Source organism: Taudactylus pleione, unplaced genomic scaffold (genome assembly GCF_031769625.1).
Source record: "Taudactylus pleione unplaced genomic scaffold, aTauple2 ptg000556l, whole genome shotgun sequence".
In the NCBI taxonomy this organism is placed as follows: Eukaryota; Metazoa; Chordata; class Amphibia; order Anura; family Myobatrachidae; genus Taudactylus; species Taudactylus pleione.
Genome location: NW_028284958.1, coordinates 26519333 through 26533597, shown reverse-complemented (window position 1 = coordinate 26533597; position 14265 = coordinate 26519333). Strand labels below are relative to the sequence as shown.

General features: G+C 47.8%; 1 protein-coding gene across 1 annotated transcript in view; it reads left to right on the top strand.

The window, feature by feature from the left end:
• Nucleotides 1-2255: 2255 nt before the first annotated feature.
• WDR76 (WD repeat domain 76) overlaps nucleotides 2256-14265 on the top strand; it is a 64420-nt gene continuing 52410 nt past the window's right edge. The window contains exons 1-5 of the mRNA XM_088452827.1: nucleotides 2256-2403; nucleotides 5744-5998; nucleotides 7868-8143; nucleotides 8250-8339; nucleotides 8782-8822. Of these exons, the coding sequence (XP_088308953.1) occupies nucleotides 2344-2403; nucleotides 5744-5998; nucleotides 7868-8143; nucleotides 8250-8339; nucleotides 8782-8822 (722 nt within the window). The 5' untranslated portion in view covers nucleotides 2256-2343. The remainder of the gene's footprint in view (nucleotides 2404-5743; nucleotides 5999-7867; nucleotides 8144-8249; nucleotides 8340-8781; nucleotides 8823-14265) is intronic.

The following is a 14265-nucleotide window of genomic DNA, read 5'->3' as shown; positions in this document are numbered from 1 at the left end:
GGACTTTTGACACCTGTGGTGCTGTGTTATTATACGAACAATTTGTCCTAATACAGACTTATTGTTTTTTTCATGTCTTCTATAACCTGAACTTTGGGAAGATTACACCATATCTGCAATATAATCTGGTGAGATCAATGGGGGGAATTCAATTAGGTGCGGGTTTGGTCCCGCAAGGTGAAATCACTGCAAATTTGCCTTGCGAATTACATTTGCAATTCAATTCCAAACTCGCATTTCTTTTTCAGAGTAAACGCACCAGTTTTTGTTCACACTCCCCTTGAGCAGGTGAAAGGGTAGGGGAAAGCTGTATTTTAAGGTAAAAATATCGGATTTGCTTCAGAACCCCTTTGACCCCCCCCCCCCCCCTTCCAAATGGCTAATTAGGCATTTGCAATTTTTTAAATTAGTTTAATTGGGCCAATAATTACATGTCATTTTTGGGGTGAAAAAAAAAATAAATGGCATAAAATTATCCCAAAATAAGCTTTTTTTTAGCTAAATAATGCACCCCAAATTTAATGAAAGTATTTATTTAAAATAAAAATGACTTTTTCTTGCATTTTCCGTTTAATTCCTTTGTAATTAAACGAAATTCTACAGCTTTTTTCATTTATTTAGCTTTTTTTAAAAAAAAATAATGCACAAATCAGCCATTTGACACCTTTTAAAAGCATACAGTACTTTCCTTATGGCCACTAACAGTCTTCTACGTAATTCTGCTAACAAAGTTTTTACTCCTTTGGGATCCAGGAAGGTCTCCCTTTATACTGATATTTTCGCTGTTCACTTTTTGGACAAAATTCGCACACTCTCACTACGAGTAGTGCAAATTCCCATTTCTAAATGAGTTGTGCGTATCTCGTGTGCGCGCATGAAGGTGAAGTGAGTGAATTATAAGGCGAAGTGTGAGAGATTTTCGCCTTTTGAAAACTCTCACCTAATTGAATCTTACCCCAGGAATTTCTATACTGTGTTGGGCCAATTCATAGCTCAATATCGTGATCTTTGTATTTGTGACATCCTGTGCTCCTTTGTAATCACTCAATGCAGTGAGGACAGGGAACGGGAGTGATGGGGGAGGTGAAGAGAATGGTGCTGGATGTGATGACGTTCTCGCCTTGTGGTCTATGCACTAAGCCTTACAGAGAGATAAAAGAGGATGGAGATCAAGTATCAGCCAATCAGCTTCAGTCACTTTTCAAACACAGCCTGAAAAGTGACAGGAGCTGATTGGTTGGTGCTTTATCTCTCCAAGGCTTAGTACATAGACCCCCTTGCCTCTTAGGAGGAATGGCCCTGATGATAATCCTTGGAATTTGCACTAAGCATAGAAATTTCCCAGTTTTGAATGGACAGCCCCGTGGATCAGAACTTTTGATTGCTAATGTGTGCCCCTTCAAGGCCATGCAGGCTCCTAATACGTGTCCCTTCAATGTCATGCGTGCAAGTGGAAGTTGAACTCTGTATTGAAGGGGCCTGGCAGTGGCCCACAACTGCCGAAGCAGTGTGGTCATATGACTGGAGTAGTAAGACCAAGACTCGACCTGTTCAACTTTCCAGGGCGCAAGGCCAATGAGGGGTGGCATGGTCTCTGGCTAGTTAGGAGGCATGTAGTGCATCATTAGGTTTTAATACATTAAACACATTGTGTAAGGTTCTGATGAAACCTTGCCCTCTATTGAATCTCCCCCAATAGTATAAATAAATATAAGCAGGCTTGGGACTTCTACAAAATTATAAATAATGGCTTAATTAGCTATATGTTGGAAGCAAAGGTAGCTGTGAGCGGTGGTGGCTTTGCAGGAGGTGTCACTTGCTAATTCTCTGCTTGACTATTATTGTCCCAAAGACATGGTATAGCAACAGTGTTTACCGGGAAGGTTTTATTTAGCAGTTGTTGGTAGCTCACTACTCTGATTATGGTTTTTCAGTCACACACACCCTTTCTAGGAAAAAAAGAACACATTATTGTTTCTTTATACATTGGTAAGTAACGTGTGTGACACTCCAGTTGCTGTAAAACTACTTCCAGCATGCACCAACCGCAAATCTGTGGCAGGGTATTCTGGGATGTGTAGTCCCACAGCAGTATGAGTACCTCTCTTTACCTACTGTCCATCTAACTTCATAAAGGGGCAGCACATTATATAGAACGGCTAATGTGTAGGCCACGCCCCTCTCCTGGCGGACGCGGTGCTGGCGGGCCTCTCCCTGGCAGAGACGTCAGATCCGGCGTTTCGCCATAATAAATAAACCATTACATAAGTCGGCTGGCGGGAAGTTGCAGACAGAGCGGGCTTCAGTGCAGATACCTAACCTTCTGTGCGCGGCAGAGCTATTATGTCTTCCCGGCGTCCAGCAGCCAGAGCCAGGGGCAAGAAGGCGCCCAGCATACCGCAGGTGAGTAATGTACTGTGTGGGTGCCATTGTCAGACACGTCGGAGGAGGAATGTAGCATAATTGTACCCCGGATAACTATAGCTGTCACATAAGCGGGAAAGAGCAAAACAACTGTGCGCTATAGTAAAAAATAAATGGGAACTATCCTCATTATATACTTCCACACTGCCCTATTTTAACTATGCCAGTGTTTTTGGTTTTTTTTTTGTTAAGGGTTGTAAATTTTTGGCAATATGATCTTACACCCCATTGTTGTGTAGTAGATCTGGGTGCCAGTAACATGGTCCAGGTTCATTGCGCAGAAACTAGTGCTCCACACTTGGCTTCTATTTAGTGTGTTTGTCATGTGACAGGACAAGGAGCTGATGCCTTTTGTGCTTCCATATGAGTATTCGCCAGGTTGGCAAGATATTGGAGGTGCTCTCCTGGCACAGGTGTGTGGATACATCCTGTTGATGGGAATTGCGGTGATGTTTGATCGGCAGTGATATATGATTGTCAGGGGTGCCACAATGTTTTTAGGTTGGGGGGGAGATAATTTAAAGTTTGTGCACTGAAATTGCTGAATGTTGACCGTCTCTAACCCCCCCCCCCCCCCCCCCCAAACCCCAGGTGCAGCTGGAGTAACCCGCTGATGGAACATTGCGATGCAGATGTCACATCTCATTCTATATACACAATACAGACAGCACCATGGGGGAGAGCTGAGCTGCCGGGCACCAGGTCTGGGTACAGTAACAGCCCCCTCCACACATGCACTGTCACACTGAGCCTGTCACTGATACAGTGTGCTGCAACACCTCTATTCCCAGTCAGGGCCGTATTCAATTAGGGATGAAAAGCTGTTTTCGGCAATAAAGTATCGCGAGTGACGTCATTTCGCCATGCGAAAAGTTTCCTCCAGATTCAATTCTGGAGACTTTTTGGCGGTGCGGATACTCAATGCAATGGAACCCGTGAAAAAGTTTTGACTGTGAACAGGTGTCTAAAAAAAAGTGCAGAATTGGGGTTTTGGGGTGTAAACTTTGGAAACCCCCTGAACCCTTGGGACAGTCCCCCAAAAGTAAACTGGGTAAAAAAAAAGTTTTAAAAATACTGTAGATCACCCCAAAAAAGTACTTTAAATTTGGGAGCGAAAAGTCAAAAGTTGGGGGACAAATTTAAAAACTAGCGAAATAGACTCTAGGGGGTCCCCAAGTGTGGCCCAGGTGTTTTTAAATTTGCAGGTGGTTGCGGCAGGTGGATTTTTAAAAATTTTAAAACTTTACTTTAGCAACTTAAAAATATGCTAGCACCCATTTTCGTGTACCCCAAATTTGCTGGGAGTAGTTATTTTCTGCAAAAAACCTGCTAAATGCTATTCTTCACCACTTCTGCAAAGTTGCTAATTAGCAGCTATTGAGAGCATTAAAGTACCCCAAATTCATTCAGCAGGCCTATTCGGGGGCATCTCTAGTGATCCCCAATGTCAGTGCATCTTTTGGGTGGTGTCAGGCTGAATTCCCCAAATCTGACAGCACTTTTCGCCAGGTCTGAATTCGCCGATTTCTAATTGAATGCGGGGATGAGTGCATTACTTTTTTACATGGAAAACCAGCGATGATGGTGAACGGTCTGGGCCTTTGCACACCTAATTGAATAAGCCCCTCAGTGTCAGATCACAGTGCAGCACATGGTGCTGGTCATCCCTTGCAGTGGAGGCTCCAGAGGTGAGGATGCAGCACAGTCCAAGATTCAAATAGGGGAGCTACACCAACTGCTAGTGAGTCCTGGCTGGTGATGTTAGTTGGTGTGGCTCCCCTATTTGAATTTTGGACTGTGCTGCAGCCTCACCTCTGGAGCCCGCACTGCTTTTAAGCATCACAGTGACTGACCTATGACACAGAGAGCATTACAGTGAGTGCCATATAATATGGAGAACATTGTAGTGACAGCCAGATAATACAGAGAACATAGGAGTGACCACCATATAATAGAGACAGCATCACAGTGACCTCCAAATAATGCAGAGAGCATCTCAGTGACCACCAAATAATAGAGTTGAAGTGAATGCCAGATGATGCAGAGACCATCAGTGACCCACATATAACTGATAACATGAATAAACCCCTCGCACATAAGAATATACACACAGTATTACCACATGCACACACTCTTAACACCTCCCCGCCCTCCCCAAACAGGAAAAAATATACACCCCCTCCCTCTTAATTACACAAGTAACCCCTCTCCCCAGGCAACATCAAAACATATTCACAGTGGCACGCACCTGTCCGGATGTAGGAGCTGTCTGGTCCCTGCCTGCTGAGCTACAGGCCACAGGAAAATCAGAGACAGGATAGACTGGAGATGGGCGGGGTCTTGGCCACTGACAGTGTAGTGACAGACAGGGAAGAGGATGGGGGGGTGGAGACTAGGGGTCTCAGGGAGGGGAGGGATGACTTGAGCATCTGCAGCACAGGTTCACAGAACTTCAGAGTTAGACACAAGAAGGAACCAGTGGGTTATGCCTCAGATTGGTGCCTCTCTCAAATTTTGGGGGGAGGGTCCGATATTAATGACTGGAACATGGCCAGAGATTTACGATCTCCTGTGCTGGTACAGTCTTTCCGAAGATGTCACTGGTATAAGGCAACAGCGGGTGCCCCTGCACGTCAGTGTTTCTTTTCTGGGTGTCTGTTCTGACTGAAAGTCTCTTTATGTTCTGCAGAAGCATTATGTACAGATGTCCTCATACATCTAGCCACAATACACCACAGTGCGACTTACCTGTCGTCAGCGTGAACCGCCAGGTTCGGTGCAACTCTGCTAGCATCGGTGCGTCCCAGTCACATCGCAATGTGATTTAGAAAGCCCTAATATGTCATAAGAATGGTGGCTGGTACTGCACCAAGTTTGTGATATCTCGCCTTCTCTATCCCCTCATCTATTAGTAAATACTCAATTTATGCTGTTTTTATCCCTGTAGGCATTTGGAAATACATTGCTGTGCTAAGGCCTTGCCTGTTCTTAGTTATTGGGTTCTTTTTAGAGATGCGTTATCTATGCCAAACATTGTCTGACTCCCACAGCATCTACTTAAAACATTGCTGAGTAAACTTCAAAATCCATGTAGTAGCCACATGCCTGGCTGTTTGCACCACCCTGCTCGTTACTGCTGCTGCTGTCAGCGGATCATGTCTTCCCTGGTTTCTTATAAGTTCTTGCTGGAGTTAATGGACTGGCATCTGAATTACACATTTTTCTATGCATCACCTGGATTTTTCATTAATGCATATTTACATAAGTGGATGTTCTGATCTGATACTAAGATTGATTATTTCATGAATTGTTTCAATAGGAGGTTACACCCAAGAGAAGCAAAATCCAAGATGGACTTTCACCTCCTCCTCTCCTTCCGCGCAATGTAATCCTCACGTCTAATATGAGTGGTTCGCGGAATAAACGCCCGCTGGAGCAGGAAGGTACCCCAGTGAGGAAAGGCTATATGAGGCGGCAACCTACTGTGAAGTTGTTTAGCACAAAGCTAAAACTTGAAAATGCAGAGGAAAAACAATCCGTAAAGGAATCAGACGATGGACAACATTCCGATACGGTAAGGACTCTTAGGGTGCTTACACTAATGGTGATATGTTTATTTGGAAGGTGTATAAAGGGGACTTTACTGCCATCTAAGTTCCCATATCCTGACAAAATTACAGGTACATTGATCTCAAAGTAGCATGAAATGAGCAGTTTCATGAGGGGCAGCTGTTGCTTGATTATGTTCAGAGAGCAACAGAAAACATGTTTTAGTTGGAAAATTATTATTTTTTTTATTTTTTTTTTTTACTTTAAATTTGTCTCATGGATTTAGGGTGGCACAGACCAAGGCTATTCGGGAATGCTTGTTGTCCTACACTGCTCCTTTTCTTCTCTACTTGCTGGGCTAGTTGTAAACTTTGAAGAACTATTGGGGTCATCGGATGGGTCAGGTGTCATGCTTCCTAGGGCTGGAACATAATCCACTATATTTGTTGCCCTAATGCAGGGGTGGGGAACCTTTTTTTCTGCCGAGGGCCATTTTGATATATATAACATTTGCAGGCCACACCCACTCAGTGTGATGTCACATGGGGGCGAGGCTACAGTCACCGGTGATTACGGCATTGGCCAGAGCAACCTGAGGATGCTCCGGGGAGCTATAAGGGCAGCAGTGTGGCCGTCTGAAGCGTCCTAAGGACTCTTCAGGCGGCACTGCTGCATAGATTTTGGCTGCAGGGTGCCATTCTAGACACTCTGCTAGCCAGATGAGACGAGCAGTAAACATCTCAGATTGCCAGTGCAAATGATTCTGCAGGCCTGAGGTTCCCCATCCCTGCCCTAATGCTTGGAGAAAGAGATTAAACAAGAAATATTTGGTTTTACGTCTGATTGCAGAAAAAAAAAAAAGCCTTTACTATGGATCGGTCTTACCTGTCATTTAAAAGCTGATGTCGATACCTGTTGGATTTCTTCCTCCTATACTGCAGCAATCTGTTGTAGCGTGGAAGCACTTCACAGATCACTATGATTTGTGCAGGGTTCATTTGCCCGCCCCCCAATCTTTAACCAACCCCAGGCCTCTGAGCCTAGACTATTATTTGCAAATGGGGGGGAAAAACGCAGTTGGATTTCCCCTATTTTCCAATAACCGCAAAAAGTCTGCCCCAGCATGATGGCACTTGTTGAACTATAAGTGCCAGCATGCCTGAACTTGAAGGACAAGCTGGCACCTGTAAAAATAAATTAAAAGACCGGACACTGAATGGGGAAGTCTTTTATTAGATTAACACACACACACACACACACACACACACACACACCTTCATTCACCAATTTATTACTTACAACTGAGGTCACATTCTCTTCAGTCCATATAGCACTTGGACACTTGACAAAACAGAAAAACAGCGTTACTGCTCCTCAAGCCCCGTTGCGAATGAGAAGTAATTGTCTGTAGAAATGAATGGTGAAGTGATGATTGGTCAGAGTGTGGCAACTGCTGCTACATGCTTAGTAAGTCTATGGCTTGTGTAGGTATCTATGTAAAATAACAGATTATTGCTCCGATGTTCTAATGTCTGTCATTTGGTCGTTTTTTTCATCTCTTTTGCCGTTCATAAATGGACAGTTTGCAAAATAGATGGAAAAACGATCAAAATACCAAACTTGACCTTTTTAATAAATTTACCCCAGAGTGTTTTGTCAGTGGGGTTTTCTGGGTACTCCTAACCAACTCCCCCCCTGCATGTGCCATGGCTTCTAGATTCTTCAGATTCTCATGCTTTAATTATTCTTTCGGACCTGACTTTTTCCTTTAACGCACATACAGAATGTCAAAGTTTTGGGCCTTTCAATGGTGTTACAGTGTGAAGCAAAAGTTTCTTTAAACTAAATCCTATTCCTGACTTGTTCACATTTTCTTTGCTTTGTGTCTCAACAGGAAAGTACAGATAATAACAGCACTGCTCCTCTTTCTATGTCACATGCCCACAATGTACTTACTCCATCTAATAAGCATTTTAGAAAGGTAGGTTACGGGAAGACGCACCAGCAGAAAGACAGCTATGAGAATAAAGCTTGTGCTACACTTGAGGCCATCTGTATATGGAAGCAGCCTATTGTTAAGTTATTACGCTTGAACTTAGAGCCTGAACAAGAAGAGAAGCATGCCACAGATGAATCTGATGTATCGGACGATGATCAACCCTCTACTCGGGTAACTCCTCTTGTGTGGCTACTCTGGTGTAGCAGTCCTGCCTATTTTGAGCTTACATAAGTTGTCTTTGGTACAAAAGTTTGACTTCTTTCTTTACTCTTTCCAGGAACAATCCGGACTCTCTGCATATGAACTTGAAAGGTTGAACAATATAAAAGAAAATTCTACATTTCTGAATTCCTTGAAATTGCTTGAGGTGCGTGTTTTGCGTTTGGGACACGTGTGTATGAAGTCGGGGTTTCCCGCAGGGTGTTCTCCTAAGGCGTTTGTTGCAAGCGGTGGTGAACATGACTATATTTCTTCTTGGTAGAAGTGAAGGATGCTGCTGCTTTTACTCCTTAGCCGCCCTAGCTGCCATGTCATGCTACTAATATGACATCCGTGCATAATGATGGGCGTAACCTAGGTGAGGACCGTGCATTCATTTTGACAGTATGAGAAACATATTTAGACGCACAGGTGTGGTGTCTTTACCAAATGGGATTTGTAGTGTTATAGATGAGCTTTATTTTCCGTTTTAAATAAATGTACATTTTTTTTACGTTATCTTCAAAACGTGATATTTTATTTGCGTGTTCATTTTGCGTGACGTTTGTGTGGTGCTTGTCTTTATCACAGATATCCTTGCTATTTTACAGACTGCATCAAGTCTTCATCCGGCTAAACAGACTCGTAAAAGGTAAAATCTAACAGGGTGGAAACTGATATGTCTGGTGGTTGTTTTTTTAGCTCACTCACATGTAATATTTACAAATTAATTTTTACGAACCTGTTTTCAAAGGGCTTATATAGTAAAGGAACAATACTGTTTTTAATAGGCTGGGCACATGGGTTGTAAAAATATGAGATATGGTAAGAACTTACCCTTGTTATCTCTATTTCTACGAAGTCCATAGGGTTCCACAGAATACCTTGGGGTATAGGTGTGACGTCAGTCATCGGGCACCAAAGAGTTAAGCTATCAGCCTCCCAGGATGCACTAGGTCCCCCTCCTATACCCCGTCCCCGAGCCAAGGCATCTCAGTTAGTTACCAAGCCATAGGCCGGAGGAGAAGGAAGAGAGAGAACAAAGATCTGGATACATACAAGAATCACATTCTCACCAGAGGGAGACGGAAAACCGGTGACCAGAGCAAAGCCCATCTGCAGCACAGGTGCGACAGGGCGGGAGTCCTGTGGAACCCTATGGACTTCGTAGAAATAGAGATAACAAGGGTAAGTTCTTACCATATCTCATATTTTCTACTTCAGGGTCCATAGGGTATCCACAGGATACCTTGGGGATGTCCCAAAGCAGTATCCTTTAAGGGTGGGGACGCTCCTGTGCAGGAAGGAGAATCCGCCGCCCGAAGGAACCATCCTGAGAGGCGAAGGTGTCAAACCTGTAATACCTCACGAAGGTATGGACGGAGGACCACGTAGCAGCCTTGCAGATCTGGACTGCAGAGGCACCACGTCGAGCTGCCCACGAAGGACCCACAGACCTAGTGGAATGAGCCTTCACAGAAGGAGGAACCGGCAGGCCTACATGAAGATAAGCTTCAGAAATAGCCATACGGATCCAGGCTGCCAAAGTTTGCTTTGAAGCAGGCCAACCCTTTTTACGGAAGCCATAGAGGACAAACAAAGCGTCCGACTTCCTAAACTAAGAAGTGCGGTCAACATAAGTCCTTAAGGCCCGCACAACATCCAAAGAGGCCTCACCCACGGAAAGACCCGGTGAGTTAAAGGCCGGAACAACGATTTCCTCGTTAACATGAAACTGGGAAACAACTTTGGGAAGAAACTCGGGCCGAGTGCGGAGCACTGCCCTGTTCCCATGAAAAACCAAGAAAGGGGGTCTACAAGAAAGAGCCCCTAACTCAGAAACACGTCTGGCCGAAGCAATGGCCAGAAGGAAAACAGTCTTAGCTGTTAGCCATTTAAGATACACTGAGCCCAGTGGTTCAAACGGCGGTCCTTGGAGAGCCCTCAGGACCACAGCCAAGGCGCCACAGGTGGAACAAAGGGTGGCTGAATGCGGACAACACCTTGCATAAAAGTGCGCACATCCGGGATTGTAGCAATCCTACGGTGAAACCAAACAGACAGGGCCGAAACCTGTACCTTCAAAGAAGCAAGGCGAAGCCCATGATCTAGTCCCGCTTGTAGGAAGGCGAGAATCCGAGACAGACGAAACTCCCGCGGTGCATAACCTCTCGGTCGACACCACTGGAAGAACGTATGCCACACGCGATGGTATATCCTCGCGGAAGACTGTTTCCGAGCTCGCAACATGGTACGCACCACAAAGCTGGAAAACCCCCGGGTCCTCAGCATGGCCGTCTCAACAGCCACGCCGTCAAAGACAGCCGAGTCAGGTCCGGGTGAAGACAAGGACCCTGAGACAGAAGGTCCGGTCGTAGCGGCAACCGCAGTGGACTGTCCATGGACAGACCCTGAAGGTCTGAGAACCAGTGCCGTCTGGGCCACGTGGGCGCTATCAACAGGAGCGTCCCTCCTTCCTGTTTGAACTTCCGGATTACTCGTGGAAGAAGGGAGACCGGAGGGAACAGGTATGCGAACCGGAACGTCCACCGGACGGACAGAGCATCCACCAGAGACGCCCCTTCGTCTCTTGTGCGAGACCCGTACACCGGCAACTTGTTGTTGTGCCGGGACGCCATGAGGTCGATCTCTGGAAGACCCCACCTGTCCACCAGCAGTTGAAAAACGTCCGGGTGCAGGGACCATTCCCCCGGATGAACGTCCTGGCGACTGAGAAAGTCCGCCTCCCAATTTAGCACTCCCGGGATGAAGACCGCTGATATGGCCGGAAGATTGCGCTCCGCCCAAACCAGGATCCGAGAGACCTCTACGAGAGCCGCCCGACTGCAGGTTCCTCCTTGCCTGTTTATGTAGGCCACGGTGGTAGCGTTGTCCGACTGGACCTGTACCGGGTGACCCTGGAGAAACCGATGTGCCTGCTGGAGAGCATTGAAGACCGCACGGAGTTCCAAGATATTGATGGGAAGCTCCGCTTCTGTCGGCGTCCACCTGCCCTGGAACAAGTGTGGACCCGAAACCGCTCCCCAGCCCCGAAGACTGGCGTCCGTTGTCAACAGCACCCAATTTGGAACCCAGAACGGACGTCCCTTGTTGAGGTGGGTCGTCTGTAACCACCAAGCAAGGGACAGGCGAACCTCCGGGGTGAGCACAATCCTCTGGGACTTCAGAGACTGAGGCAGCCCGTTCCACTTGGACAGGATCAGGTGCTGCAGAGGTCTGGGGTGAAACTGGGCGTATTCCACCATGTCGAACACCGACACCATGGAGCCCAGTAACCTCATCGCCGAGTGTAGGGACACCCGGCGGCTGTGCAGATAACTGCGCACCCTTGACTGTAAAGCAGAGATCTTATCCTCCGTCACGAAGATCCTTTGCTGTCCCGAGTCCAATAAGGCTCCAAGATGCAGAATCCTCCGAGACGGGATTAGAGTGGACTTCTGACAGTTGATTAGCCAGCCGTGCCGTTGCAGCAGTGCAATGGTCAGGTCCAAGTGGCGTAACAGGAGCTCTGGAGATCCCGCCACCAATAACAGGTCGTCCAAGTACGGCAACATGCGGACTCCCTGCAGCCGCAGAGAAGCCGCCATGACCGCCATCACCTTGGTGAAAACCTGTGGTGCTGTCGCCAGGCCAAAAGGTAACGCCCGAAACTGGAAGTGGTCGCTGCGGATTGCAAACCTGAGGAACTGTTGATGGCGCAAAAGAATAGGGACATGCAGGTAAGCTTCCTGTATGTCCAATGACACCATGTAGTCCCCAGGTTCCAGCGCCAGAATGATGGACCGTAGGGTCTCCATCCGAAACTTCGGAACCCGCAAAGACTTGTTGAGTGCTTTGAGGTTGAGAATCGGACGATACGACCCATTGGGTTTCTGTACCAAAAAAAGATTTGAATAGAAACCCTGGCCCCTCTGGGAGAATGGAACAGGCACTATAACTCCAGCCTGGATCATAGTGTGCAATACCTTCCGCAGCTCCGTAGCCTTGTTCTGGGCTGATGGTAGAACCGTGGTGAAGAATCGAGCCGGGGGTCTGTGCCGGAAGGAGAGGGCGTACCCGTGGGAGACCACCTCCAGAACCCAAGTGTCTGTCGTAGTGGTCGACCAACACTGGGCGAATTGCAGCAGGCGGCCTCCCACCCTGGGATCCCCCAAAGGGAGGCCCGGACCGTCAGGCCGCAGGCTTGTCATCTGGCTTGGGGGCCGGACGTCTGGTACTCCATGCCTGCTTCCGGGGCTTGACCGATTTCTTAGGGCCAGCCTGTCGAGGAAACGACTGTGGTTTGGGCCTGCCCTAGATGACCGAAAGGACGATGGTCCAGAACCAGAAGGAGCAGCGGCCGACGGGAGACAAGCCGATTTGGCTGCCGCCAGCGTGGCCACAATCTTATCCAGATCCGGACCGAAGAGAACTTCTTCGGTAAACGGTAACGCTTCCAGACCTTTCTTGGAATCTGCGTCCGCCTTCCAGGATCGCAGCCACAAGGTGCGACGAGCAGCTACCGCTGCTGAAGAAATCCTAGACACCAGAGTACTAATGTCTAGGGCCGCCTCGTTGATGTAGGTGGCCGAATCACGGAGATTGCCAATCAACTCTGCCTGTTCGGCCGGACAGTCGGAATTAAAATAAGCCTCAAATGAATATGCCCAGCGCTCCATCGCTCTGGCAACCCAGCAAATGGCCATAGCCGGCCGTGCTGCCCCCCCTGCAAGGGAATAAGCGGACTTCGGGCAGATCTCCACCTTGCGGTCCGTAGCATCCTTAAGGGAGGACATGGATGGCATCGGCAATGTGGCACTACGGACAAGACTGGTCACGTGAGAATCCACCTGTGGAGGGGATTCCCACTTTGCAAAATAATTATCCGCGAACGGATAAGCCACCGCAAGGCGTCTCTGCGGCTGGTATCTTTTGCCAGGCTGTTTACACGCCTCCTCTAAATGGTCCACCAACTGACCCGAAAGAGGAAAGACTGTGGCATCGCCCTTCACATCTTTGAAAAAGGCATACTTAGATTTAGCCGCTGGGGGAACTTCGTCCTCAATCACCAAGGCTGTGCGGACCGCCCGAATAAGTCCAGGAATATATACTTTGGACTTAACATCAGCGTCCTTAGCATGGAGAGGTTCCTGATCGTAAGGATCCAGAATCTCCCCATCATCAGACGTCCCCTCGTCATCCTCATAAGGAGCCGACAGACGCCACCGGCCGTTTATGTGGCCGCATCACAGACTCCCCTTGCAACACATCCGACAAGTGCTGTACAGAACTCGTCAGGGAGTTAACCCACGCTGGCTCCTGAGAAACCGGGAGCGGGGAAATAGGGAGACTGTGGGGTACCACCAATTGTCGTGGGAAACCCTGCATGGGTGACGACACCACTGACTGCTGGGACAAACCCATCGGTGTAAACGCGGGCTGCGGAGCTAACTGGCCCACTAAGGCTATAAGCGCTTGAGCGAAACAAGCCCAGGGCAGCTCCTGTACCGGTGCAGTAACCGTAAGAGGCCGCGCCATAGACAAACACTGCCGGCAGAGGCCCTCCGCGCTACCCTCCCCCTCCGCTAACGGTACTTTACACGTAGTACACTGTAGCCGGAGGGGAAAATCACTTTCAGACATGATGGCACCACGTATGTGACCCCTCTCACCAATTATATATTTAAGAGGCGAGAGACCACCCTGCAGCACCGCACCGCAAGGGCTTAGCAGAAAAAACAGGGACAGTATACAGCTGACAGTTTAGAAAAAAAGTTACAGGCAGCAGCGCTAGCACAGTCACATACAATGCAGAGAAATAACAATTCCTGCACTAACAGCGCTGATCACTCAACTACACAGACACAGGGCCTGGTAGGACACAGCGCTGCATACACAGACCTGACCACAGCGGAGGAGAGGTATGCGGGGGGGACCCAGACCACGATGCTTCCAATGCAGGCTTCCAGCAGCGTTCACCATGCTTCAGAAAAGATGGCCGCCGAGGAGCAGAGAGAAGGCTGGCCTGGGGGAGGAGCGCTGACACAGGGCCAGTCAGCACACTGCAGAGAGGGCTGTGTGCAGCGGGGGAGGCG